General features: G+C 41.1%; 1 protein-coding gene across 7 annotated transcripts in view; it reads right to left on the reverse strand.

Moving 5' to 3' along the window:
* TBCE (tubulin folding cofactor E) overlaps positions 1–7,300 on the reverse strand; it is an 88,640-nt gene extending 81,340 nt beyond the window's left edge. For 3 of the 7 annotated variants that reach the window (XM_075203320.1, XM_075203317.1, XM_075203316.1), the window contains exon 1: positions 7,209–7,298. In XM_075203320.1, the coding sequence (XP_075059421.1) occupies positions 7,209–7,277 (69 nt within the window). In that variant the 5' untranslated portion in view covers positions 7,278–7,298. The other 4 variants (XR_012689713.1, XR_012689712.1, XM_075203318.1 and 1 more) reach the window with 3 other exon arrangements.
* Between the last annotated feature and the right edge of the window lie 6,229 nt (positions 7,301–13,529).

Raw genomic sequence — 13,529 nt, forward strand, 5'->3', positions numbered from 1 at the left:
GTATTATTTATGTAGGGTTCGCACATTGCGAATGCTAGTTATAACTAATATTACTTTTCATATAACAAGTAGCAACTCCAGAGAGGTTATAAAAGAACCAGTTTATACAAGTCCAGGGCTGGGAGCCTGAAGGTAGACACCTGGCGCCTCAAGGAACAATGACTAAAGGAATCGTCCACTAACACGTCGAGTTCTTGAGAGGTCATGACCCATCGACCTATGAATGTGGACCTTAATACTGCAACTGTTTATTCTTTGTGATGTAGCAGTTTTTACAACTGTACAGTGTTTAAATTGCTCACCTCTGACTTTAGAAACCAGAGCGTTCTGATAGAAGCTTGTGTTCGTGTTAACAGGCGCATGCGTATGCATACTAATCTTTGCATTGTAATGCTTTGCAAATAAAACGTATGTGCTTTGGAACCACACTGATCGCAAAGGAGAATCTTTATTACAAATTATAGATACAGACGTAACAAAATACAAACCACACATGAAGTACTACATACTAAGTAATTGTGTGTACTCAGACGTGTACTTTATGCTTATGTATTTTGCCAAACTGCTGTTATAATTGGAATCAATTGATTAATTAATGTGTCATGACCCACTTACATTGTATTTTAAATGCTCTATATTATTATTATGCAGGGTGACAAGTGGGGTACCAGGCAAGATGAATGTAGGTGGCACTTGTCCTGTATTTTATAAACATTGCCATGCGCATAGTTTAAAAATGTTTCATCCTTCTATTGTCTTCCAACCCTAAAGGCACGAACTGCTAGATCTCAGGAACTGCACTTTGTGTATTAGCAGCCAATCACTGAAAACGAGAAACATTGGTCAGTCCCAAGCACAGAATATCCAAAAAAAGGGACGAACTTTGGGTGCTCACAACGATGACCGTTTTATGCCCCCATTAAAACCAGACTTCAGGGAGCCAGATTTAGCAGGGACCAGGGCAGACACCAAGCACAGACAACACCCCCAGGAGACAAAGGCCACCAATTAAAGCTGTCAGGGATGTGGCTCCGCCTCCAGACCCAGCACCCCACAGCACCTAAGGGGGACTTAAAAGATGGGGCCAGGGAGCTAAAGAAGAACTGGATTGATTGGACTAGTTGGGTATTACAGATAGCGCTTGACTGTCTGGAACTGCCTTTTTGGAGAAGATGATCCAGGGATGCTTTTCTGAAATTTAATCTTCGCTGAACTTTGCACTTCTGTGTAATCGCCAAAAGTAGGGTAACATTAGGCCTTAATCGCTGATTGCTTGCAGGAGTACTTGGAACTATGATCAGGCAACCAGTACTGTCAAGTGGAGATTCAGGGCGGTTTGCTTTTTTTATGTGTGTAATATGTGTATTTCTAAGATACTCTCATCTATTATGATGCAATACTGTTTATATATAAATTAATTTTATCTAATACACCTTTCAGCATCGTGTTTGGCATGATTATTTTTTGACCAGATGCAGTGTTGTAATTTTTTTCCTTTGTTTATGGTTTGCTAAGCATCATCTGTACTTTCTCCCATTCTGTATGTGTTACCTTGTAAATATTCCCTAAGAGTGCTTTAGCCCCTTTGACAAATTATTTGAATACTTTATGTTTCAAAGAAATATGCCTAGGAGTACAACTTGTATCCACACAAACAGCGCCAGGTAAAAGAATATGGTGGGCGAATCAGCCCTGTGGTGCGGATCTAGGGATAAATGTATCATACCCCGGTTTTTCATCTCGCGGGAGATCGGCGTCTTCGCAGCTAAAATTTAAAGGGGGCGATGGCTTGTAAAGGCAAATTTTAGCTGCGAAGACGCCGATCTCCCGCGACATGAAAAAACCGGGGTATGATACATTTATCCCCTGGTGCTGAAATTTTTCTCTGTAAATTCTGGGTACACTCTTTGCTGGTTGCCATGGTTAATAGAGCCAGTACAAGTACAAGTAGAAGCATTACCTTCATAGGAAGAGAAGAGGTATCAATATTGGTAACGTTTCTGCTTTTAAGAATCCACACACAATTCTCCCACCACCAACTGAAATGGTTATTCCACTACATTACATTTCAATTCTTGCTCCACTTATTAGATTGTAAACTTATTTGGGCAGACCCATCTTTACATTCTTTTTTTTTAAGTCATTGTATCTCATTTATTTGGATCATGTTCCCCTCAATGTACAGCACTGAATAAAAAGTTGGCACTTTATTAAGATAATATTGTACATTTTTCCATATTCAATCATAAGAACAGATAATGTAATCTATACCCATCACACAGAACAAGACAAGCGGTACTAAAAAGTATACAATACAAAACTAGTAATGTGGAGTTGCCAATAAATACAGAATAAGAGCATTACCAAGAATTACATACAAAAAAACAAAATGTTGCACAGTTAGCCAGTATTATAAAAATAAAAAAAAAACCCTGACGAATGCTTCCAGAAATAAAACAACTTTCTATGGAATTGGTGTAATTGACAACAATGAGAAAACCGAATGAGATATATGTACTTGTGACAATAGTTCAGATGCAGTGTGACAAAGCAGCAATCCCACACACACACTTTTTATTCTTTTTTTGTTAAATGGCAAGTGAAGTACCTTTTAAACATGCATCTGACAGTCATTTTCCTTAGATGGCCTCCTAAAAATCTCCTTTTCAAAATTTCTTTAGATGGCACACAGGTATGGCTGTAATGTGGTGGTGGGGGGGGGGGGGGATTTACAGTGCAGTCAGAGCTCAGAGGGGAACTCTAAAGCTTCTCTTCTCACTGGATCATGTGACTGTGGTTGGCAGTCACATGACACTGTGCATAACTATAAATCATTAAAAACAGCCTGAACAAACAAAAGCAAGGAAAATTACCAAGCTTGTTCGTATAACCTTTCACACTGATGTTATATATAAACAAAACAAAACAAAAAACCTCACAATATCCCTCATTTTTTCATGGGACTGCTGCTTTAAACGATAATGTCTTAGTGTTGTTAAAGTAAACCACAAAATAAAGAATCAGACCTGTATGTTTTATGCAGTATATTTGTGTTGGTACATATAGTCTTAATGTAAACAATGGAGCATATGAACTTTACCTTCTCCATTGAGGTTAATTTACCTTGCTCTCAACAATTAAAGTGTGTGCTCCCTGTGGTGTTCTGCTTTCATGTACTCAGCAAGAGTATTATAAGAACATGTTGATTGGCAGAGAACTGAAAGGTGCATCATATCCACAGCACTATCAAAAACCATCAAGTAGGAGCAGCTGCTGTACTTGCATAGTCTTTCTTTCTTGATGCATGTGAACGGGTACTAAGAAGGTGACAAAAAAAAAAAAAAAAAGATTATAGAAGACTCGCATACTTTACAGTAAAAGATCATGGTCAGATTTAAATATTTGGATAGATCCAAATGCAAGCCTTCAGGTCTCTATGGGATTTTGACTAGGCAAGTATCTTACTCAGATGTCAAGTAATATAATTCAATAATAGACTATGAAAACCTTTCTTTGTTAATTGGCTAACTTGAAAAATGCAAGGCTGTGACACCAACAGAGAAGCAAGCATTTATGAACGCTAAAGAAATAGCATATTGATGCAGCATTATTTTATTTTTTGCAAGAATGCACTTATGCAGTGTAAATAGCAGTGATCGTTTTTATTTGTGATTACTTACAAATGTTTTGTTTTAAGCTTAAAAGGCAAAACAAAGTGAAATATAGTTTATGCAAACATAAATTAGTTATATTTACAAAACAGCATAAAGACAGTAAGGAAACCATGAATTAAAATATGTTCTACAATCTTTTATTCTTACAAAGTCATACTAGTCACATTCTAAATCAATAAGCATTGTACATTAAACTACAAAATCTGAATGCATATTTTATTGCTACGATGCTAAATGATACATTTTGGGGATGCATAGATTACATACTGTAAGATCAGACTCTAATATAACACAGTTATGTGAAATTAATGTAATCCCTAAATATTTAAATACATTGCAATACCATGCTTGCAAAGCTTATTACATGTTTTTGAACAGGTTTTACATTTAGGGGGGTATTCAATTGACGGCGGGATCGCCGCAAAGCCCGCGCTCGAAAAAATATTACTGTTAATACGGTAATATCTCGCTGGATTTCAGCTCACGGCTCCGGTATTTACGCGCAATATTACCCCCCTTAGAGTTTAACATTTTTTATTTTCAAAATGTGTACAAATGTCAGTGCAAGATACATGGGGGGACACTTATCAAAACTCGCAAAATATGAAAAATATTTTTCAATCCTTATCGCATTGATAAGGATTGAACTATTTCTCATATTTATTGTCACGGCTCTGATGGTGTTTTGCAGATCCCTTGCCTCTACTATAGAGGATGGTGGAGGCAGAACACAATAATATTCTCAGGATAAGTTCACGGCTTACAAGCATCAATAACAACACTGGAGAAAGTAGTAGTGCTGCAACGTATTATATTGAATGTTGGTACAACAGGAATGGAAAGAATTAGATATATATATTGGCAAAAATTAATACACGGCAATTCGTTGTAATGCAGACATTGATCACATATGCTACTTCATAGTTGGTAACCCTTGGCAACAGCATGAGATGATATACAGTTCAACGCAGTGATGATAAACAAGAACACTAGGATCCAATAGAGAACCACACAGCAGATGAATGTTAATCACTGGTACAGCGTACAGTTCAAACAGAGCAGTATATAGAACTAGCTGAACCGAGAGTAGAGATGACTCAACATAGCAGGTGGTACTGGAAACACTGATTCTTATAAAGTAGAACAGCAAGCGTTAAACATCACCCAAGGACTTGGATGAACACTGACACGTGCAGTAGAATGTTGCCTAGAAGTAGCAGAGACATGAGTAGTATCTGAACCATGCGTGGAACTACAGGTAGCAGGATTCGTTGTAACTGCAATGGTAAATTCGCTGTAGTATGAAGCAAATAAACAGAGAGACGTAACTTGAGCCCAAGTACTAGCCACCGGCACAACAAGTAGTTCACAATAACAGTCCAGTAAACAGGTAACAGCAGAGTAAGGATAAACCGTGTCAGACGTGGAACTACAGGTGACAAGTAACTTGATAGTAGCTCTTACAGCGAGATGCAGCGATCTTAGCCAGCCAGACTTAAAGGTGAACAAATAGATAAGGCACAGGTTTAGCAACAACTCACGATACTCGTTCAGCGTGCAGATGAACAGCGGAGAGGAGTTTGTAGCTTGCAGGTGAACAGCAGCGAGGAGTTTGCAGCTTGCAGGTGAACAGCAGCGAGGAGTTTGGAGTTTGCAGCTTGCAGGTGAACAGCAGTGAGGAGTTCAGTCCAGCGAGCAGGTAACGGACACACGGAAGGCGAGGTATACAGCCAGATCCAAACGCAACCAGAGTAACATGAAGAACAGGTAATGAGCCCATAACCATGGGAGGTTAATATAGTGCACCAGGACCAATGAGGTTCGGGAGGAGGTCCAGATCACAGTAGCCATGAACACCTGTGAAAGTAATGTCTCTGAGGCAGAAGCAAGCAGACTCATGGTTCTTAAAGGGAAAGTCACAGTGCCGGCACCCAACTATGGGACCGGCGTGTGACATTTATTAAGAAAGCAACACAGGAACAGCAGTTCTGAAAAACTGCTGTTCCTGTGAAGTGGAAAACATACTTACCACTCAATCTTTGTTCCCGAAGCAGTATGCGATGAACGGGGCTCCTCTTCTGACTCCAGTGCACATGCGCTGAGTGAACCCCTCGGGCATGCGCACAGACATCTCTGCTCTCGCTCTGCAACTATAGTTGCAGAGAGCAAACGGTGAGTGACAGGGAGGGATCATGTGATCCCTCCACACATGCGCTGTCCAGGTCTGCTCTTCGGAGCAGAGCTGACAGCACTGAAACTTTTCATTAATGATAATGTACGCCAGCTCAAGCTGGCGTACATTAACATGTTTGAAAAGTTAATTACATTTATTGTTAAATAGCGTTACTGAGCACTCCCCATACACTGTTATGGGGAGTGCTCAGTAAAACGATAGGAGATGCAAAGCAGCAGATATCTATGATATCTGCTGCAATGCTACTATCATAAATAGCAAATTAATGTTTAATGTTTTACAGGGGGGAAACCTTTCATAAATTGGCTCCATGGAAACCTAACCCCACTTACCACACCCTGTGTCACCTAACCCGATATAACAGTATTAATCCAAAAGCCAGTCCACTAGTCAATTTAGAGTAAATGGGAATTCACCCATTTCAATTAAAAGTTTTCAAAGATTTTTATCATCTCAGAATTACATTTCTTTAATGCTCTTCTTGTTTCAGTCTCTGGCCTAAACTGATGGAAGTTTAAAATGGAAGTCTTTAAAAAAGACATTTTTAAAACCTTTAATGTATAAGGTATACATTATTCACTAAACAGATTTTGTTTGCTTTCCACTTTTCCTAAGTTTGCATTCATCTGTATGGGACACCGTCTTAAATTTCATAGACAAGAACTCTTTATAGCTACACAATATTGTATCATAAACAAGCAATGCCCTTGTCCCCTAAAATGGATTTTCTTCCCCTCCTAATCTATTCATTAACTAGACATCTGGGTTTATTCCCAATTTGCTTTTTAGAGAAGCCTTGGAAATCTCTGAGCAATCATTGGTCTTAAAGCAGTTAAAAAAAAATGGTTCAAATAGGAAACCAATTATAAAAAATATTTAAATTTGTTTAGATTGTGGAATGAAACTAAAATTCATATGGGAGGAGCAATATGTTCATTCATTAGTTTGCTTGTTATTATATTACAGTTGCAATTTACAGTCCCATGTGGCCCCAGTAAGCTTATGTCAATTTTATATCATGTATAAAATGAGCACACTGAACACATTTTTCACAAACTTTTCTAAATACACCAGAGCTTTTAGTTTCATCCCCCAAAATTCTACATTTGCCATTTCCATATACTATTGAACCCCAATAAGATGTTAGTGTTTCATATTGTGTTTTTTTTTCAACTCATCGTAAGTTTGGAGATTGGGTGATCTACACCCAATATTTAATAGATCTGCACAGTATCCCGGCATGCAGGAGAGACCCAGCGTTACTGGAGGGATGTGTGTGTGTGTAATACCCCCTGTCCCGGTGTACAGACAGGTAAGTGGCTCTGTGTCTTGACACTCACCTCTCTACACTCACAAGAAGCGAGCACTGCACACGGAACTCTCGCGTTACTGAGTTCTTCTAGTTGCATTTGGGCTTCCGGGTTGTACGTCATGACACCAGAAGCATCGATGACGCATGTGTGTCCAGGTCTTACCTCCTAGATAGAACGCCGTTTCAGAAGTTAGGAAAATAGGCTGCAGTAATAGAGAAAGTAATCCCCAAATCAACCGAAGGAACTTTTTTTTATCGTCCTATATAGAGAGAAACAAATCAGTTTATCTGGACCAGTTAATAAATTCTTATCATGTCAGAGGACAGTTTTGTGCCATCACAAGGGCAGGGACAGGCTGCCGACGGCTGCACACTATGTGCAGGTCCGTCCAGCCGTGACAGGCAGGGACAGTGTGCTGCCCCGCTGCTCTGATTGTGTTTTAAACACAGTCAGAGCAGCCGGTCAGATCTAGAGTAGGAATTATCCTGCTTGAACCTTTGAAAGTAATATCATCCATGTATTATGCTATACTTACCAATCTGACTCCAGGGGGTATATTTACAGTCATGGCCAAAAGTTTTGAGAATGATACATATATTATTTTTCACAAAGTATGCTGCCTCAGTTTTATGATGGCAATTTGCCTATACTACAGAATGTCATGAAGATTGATTAGATGAATAGCAATTAATTTAAAAGTCCCTCTTTACCATGACAATGAACTTTATCTCAAAAACATTCCAATGTATGTTAGCCCTGCCACAAAAAGACCAGCTGACATCAAGTCAGTGATTCTCTCGTTAACACAGGTGAGAGTGTTGACGAGGACAAGGCTGGGAATCACTATCATGCTGATTGAGTTAGAATAGCAGACTGGAAGCTTTAAAAGGAGGGTGATGCTTAAAATCATTGTTCTTCCTCTGTTAACTGCAAGGAAACGTGCAGTCATCATCGCTTTGCACAAAAAGGGCTTCATAGTCAAGGATATTGCTGCTAGTTAGATTGCACCTATATCAACCATTTATCTGATCATCAAGAACTTCAAGGATAGAGGTTCAATAGTTGTGAAGAAGGCTTCAGGGTGCCCAAGACAGGGGCGGATCTAGAAAAATGCTGTACCCGGGGCGATTTAGGGGGGGGCGGTTTATGCCCCGCCCCTTTCTAACATCTTAGGCTGCCGACGGCTGCAAACTATGTGCAGGTCCGTCCAGCTGTGACAGGCAGGGACAGTGTGCTGCCCGGCTGCTCTGATTGTGTTTTAAACACAGTCAGAGCAGCCGGGCAGCACACTGTCCCTGCCTGTCACGGCTGGACGGACCTGCACATACTGTGCAGCCGTCGGCAGCAAGTGTCTGCTAGGGCGGGCGATCGCTCCCCCCCTGGATCCGCCACTGGCCCAAGAACATCCAGCAAGCACCAAGACCAGGGGAGGGCTGGCAGACTTTAGCCCGGGGGGCAATGCACACAGCACTGGCCATTAAGTAGCGGCCCATCCTTAAAGGGTGTTTTTTGTTACAATATATATTTATCTATATAAAAAGAGGCTATTTTTGTTTTGCTTAATCCATATATATATTTTTATACCCAGGACCAGAGCTGGATTTAGGCTCTCTGCACTTTAGACAGGGTAACCCCCATGATGTAGTATGATTATCATTTAAAAAAAGTACACAGGCAATACTGTGTGCACTGCTGTTAGGTGCACACAGTTCTGCCTTCGTGAGCAGTACACGGTGAAGCGGGACATACCTCCTAACTGTCCTAAGCGAAACAGTCGCCTAAATTCGGGACTGTCCCACCAGATTCAGGACAGTTGGCAGACTGTCCTGCTCTTTCCTACCTGTTCTTGTCACTTTTACCACTTGTGGCTGCTGGATACTTTAGCTCTTTGCTGGTTTTCTGGATCCTGGAATATTGGAGGCCCTAATTGGGAAAAAAAATGGGTACATAAAATTTAGAAAACTCCAACCAGTCCTAGTGTTAAATCAAAAGCACTTACAAGAACAGACGAAAGTATGGTCCCAGTATACACATAGAAGGCACTCCAGTTCACTGGATAGAGGGAAAGATATGCAATGTTTCCAACTAAATAATCATATAAATAAACGTCTATTGGCCAAAATAAGCCTTTATTACATAAATCACATATAGGCGACATATTTTAAAAACATAAAGTGATGAAAAATATAGAGAGAAAATGTTAAAAATTAGTAAAACCTTGGAAAGTATCAGCCGATAGTTGTGTGATATTATATCTCAAAATATATATATGTTATCAGATTCACACTATTATTTAACTCTCATTGAGTAATAAAGCCAAAAAATGATCTCAAAAGGGGCATATGTCAGTATTTTGATTATAGAGATATGGGCAGTAGATGGTAAATAGATTTAATACATCATTTATGAATCCTTTTTGAGTACAAGTATTTTATTATAGACCTTTCTTAATACCAGCTCTTATCATAAGATATATTCACATATAGGGTTATATAAGTGTCTCAAAAAGATTTTTTAAAGTTCTTAAACTAAGGATATGAAGCCTTTTATGATTAATAGTATCAAATCATATAGACATAATAGGGGAAAGTACCCATTAGTACATTCAATGTCACCAATAATAGACCCTCCTATGTCTCATTAGATAATTCATAGCATTACTTGGTGTATTAGTGCTACCCAATGGCTATTATCTCTGCCATGGGACATTATTGAAAATCAGTTGGCTTGATTTATACTGCCGCATCTGTTATTCTTGGTTTGTTCTTTCAGTTAGAACATTGGTCTGAGGGTGGTAAGCGGAGGATAAAATTAGCTCGATTCCACAGAGATGACAAAAAGCTCTCCAGAATTTAGCCACAAACTGAGTACCCCGGTCTGAAAAGAATTTAATCTGGACATCCATGCAGCCGGAAGATCTCTTTAATGAAGATTTGGGCTAACAAAGAGCTTTTAGGGGTATGAAGTGGGGTGTTCTGGAGAGACGGTCTGCGACTACCCAGAACACAGAAGGTCGGTAATAAAATCCATAGATAAGTGGCTCCATGGGCGATCAGGCATCGGGAGGGGGTGTAGAATCCCGTGTGGACCTTGTCTGGGAGGTTTATTTTGTGCACAGATGGTGCATAAAGAGACATATTGTCATATATTCGCAGGTAAGGTCGGCCACCAATAGTTGCAGAGAATAAGTTCTTGGTTTTTTTTTATGCCAGCGTGACCAGCGAAGCAAGAGGCATGAGCTCATTTAAGAAGACAGTCTCGAAGATGAAGAGGCACAAAGGTTTTCCACCTGGGAATGGCTTGACTGGTGGGTGTAGTTGCCAGAATACACTTAGGATCAAGAATGTGTTTTAAATTGTTTGGTTCTTCTTGATCGGTGGAATCAAAGAAACGAGAGAGCCGGTCTGAAAGTGATCTAAATATTGAAGCGAGAGAAAAACAGGGACCACCTTGCTTGTCGTGGGTTTAAACTAAAGTAGCTGATTGGAGGTACAGCAGATTTTTGTGGTTGGTAAAGATGGTTATAGGGAAGGATGCTCCTTCCAATAGATGTCTCCATTCTTCTAAGGCTAGTTTAATAGCAAGTAGCTCACTGCCACCTATTCCATAATTCTTTTCTGCAGGGGACAGTTTTCGGGAGAACAATCCGCAGGGAAGGAGTCTTCCTGTAGAAGATCTTTGTGATAGGACAGCACCGACACCAACTGAACATGCATCAACCTCCAGAATAAAGGACAGAGAAGTATGTGGTTGTTGTAGGACAGGAGCAGAGGTAAAAGCCTTTTTAAGCTGTGAGAAGGCCTCCACTGCTTCTAGTAGCCAAACTTTGGAGTTAGCAGACCGTTTGGTCAAAGCAGTAATGGGTGCTACAAGAGAAGAGAAGCCTTGAATGAACTGTCAATAATAATTGATGAACCCTTAAAATCTTTGTGTTGCCATTAGACCGAGAGTTTGGGGCCAGTCCAAGATAGCTGTGAGTTTCTCTGGGTCCATTTGCAGTCCCAAACCGGAAACAATATAACCCAGGAATGGTAGCTGCTTAGATTCAAAAATACATTTCTCTAGCTTGCAGAATAATTGATTTTGCCAAAGTCGCCTCAGGACAGTTGAAAGGTTCATGGTGGGTTCTTAAGTCAGAAGAAAAGATAAGGATGTCATCCAAGTAGATTACTACAGAGTGCTAAAGTAGGTCTCGGAAGATCTCGTTCATGAAGTGGTGGGACATTACATAGCTCGAAGGGCATTACATTGTATCTGAAGTGACCATCATGCGTATTAAAGGCCTTCTTCCATTTATCCTCTTTCTTGATTCAAATTAAATTATATGCACCTCAAAGGTCTAGTTTCATGAATACGGTAGCTCTTTTAATTCTATTGAAGAGTTGTGAGATGAGAGGTAATGGGTACCTGTTTTTTTACAGTGATAGCATTCAAACTCCTATAGTCGATGCAGGGACGAAGACCTCCCATCTTTTTTCTTAACAAAAAAGAACCTGGCTTTCTCAGGGGATGTCGATTTTTCTAATGAATCCTCGCTTCAGATTGTCGTCAATATAGGTTGACATAGCCTGTGATTCAGGCAAGGAAAGAGGATATATACGACCCCGTGGAGGACACTTCTCAGGTATCAACTCTATTTCACAATCCCAAGGACGGTGAGGAGGTAACTTGGAAGCTTCTCGTTCACAAAACACATCCGCAAATGTGGCATGTTGGGCAGGGATATCCTGAATGGGTGAAGTGAAGCATAAGGAGTTGCTAACCGGGAGGATCTTCTGAAGGCATCGAGAGAGACAGGAGGAACCCCAGGATAATACTTGCGTTTGTTTCCAGTCCAAGACAGGAGAGTGAGATTTAAGCCAGGGAAGACCTAGCACCAGTGGATTAATGGCCTTGGGGATCACCATGAAGGAGATGGATTCGGTATGAAGAGCCCCCTTCAATTTGCAGGGTCAGAAGCATGTGCGACTCTTAATAGAGCCTCCCCACAATCTTGCTGCCATCAATGGCAGTGATAGAGATGGTTGGGGAAGAGGAACCATAGGCACAGAGAGCTTAGAAATGGTATCCGCAGAAATGAAATTCCCTGCGGCTCCGGAATCAATAAGCGCCGAGAGGGGAACTTGGCGATCAGAGAGACAGAGGGTAACTTCAATAGAGAAATCAGTATCATGCGGAGAGATTTCAGCTATACCTAACCTGCCTTCTCCTGATCTGGTTAGGCTCTGTTGTTTTCCGGGCGCTTGGGACATAGATTGAGAACATGTCTGGGGTCACCACAGTAAAGACATAAGTTATTTTTAAAATGTCTCTCCCATTCTCCCAGGGTAAGTCGTGTACGACTCAACTGCACAGGTTGCTCAATTGGTGTCACAGGAACTTGAAACCTGGGTACCAAGCATGGAATGGTACGCCGGGAGGCTTCCCTCTCCAGATTTCTCTCTCTGAAAATTTGATTGCAGAGGGTGATGAGTGCATTCAAAGTTGCTGGAAGTTCCCTTCCAGCTAGTTCGTCTTTTATCTGATCAGTTAACCCCTGCCAGAAGGTAGCGTTAGTGCCTCCTCATTCCATCGTAGTTCTGAATCTAAAGTACGGAATTGGATGGCATATTGACCCTGTGTTAAGGTTCCTTGATGTAGACGAAGAAGCCCAGAGGCTGCACTAGAGATTCTACCAGGCTCATCAAATATCCTTTTGAACGTTCCCAGGAATGAGCTATAGTTCTGGAGGAGGGGATCATTGCGCTCCCACAGTGGGAAGGCCCACGCCAGAGCTTTCTCAGACAGAAGAGAAATAATAAAAGCTACCTTTGTCTTATCAGTGGGAAAGTTGCAACTTAAACTGAATAGCACACTGGTTTAAGAAGCCCCGGCAAGACTTAAAGGTCACCATCAAACTTGGGTGGAGTGGGTATGCAGAGTTGCGAAGAGGTACAAGGAGTGACAGGAGTGCCAGCCACGAGAGGAGAGGAAGGTGGAGGGTTAACTTGGGCTGCCAGAGTGTTCTGCAGAGAATCCATCCGTGTGGAAAGGCCTCTAAGGAATTGTAGGAGCTGAGCCTGATTTTTCTCTTGTTCATCACGTCATCCGACTATTTGACCCAGGAGTTCTCGTGGCAGGGGATTGTCCGCTTCATCCATCTTTAAATGGGGTCAGAGCAAACTGTTACGCTCAGAGGAAACCCACAGTCAGTATTTGAACCAGCTGAGCAGGGCGCGGAGTCTAACAGCCTCTCAGGTCTTCACCAAGAACTGCTGCAAGGCAGGATGGGTTTGGCTGCTGAAAAACTGCAGGTCACGGCCCATGATAAGTCTACAGACGTGGGAGACAGATAGACAAACGGCAAGA

The sequence above is a fragment of the Mixophyes fleayi genome, chromosome 3 (genome assembly GCF_038048845.1).
Source record: "Mixophyes fleayi isolate aMixFle1 chromosome 3, aMixFle1.hap1, whole genome shotgun sequence".
NCBI classification, from domain to species: domain Eukaryota; kingdom Metazoa; phylum Chordata; class Amphibia; order Anura; family Limnodynastidae; genus Mixophyes; species Mixophyes fleayi.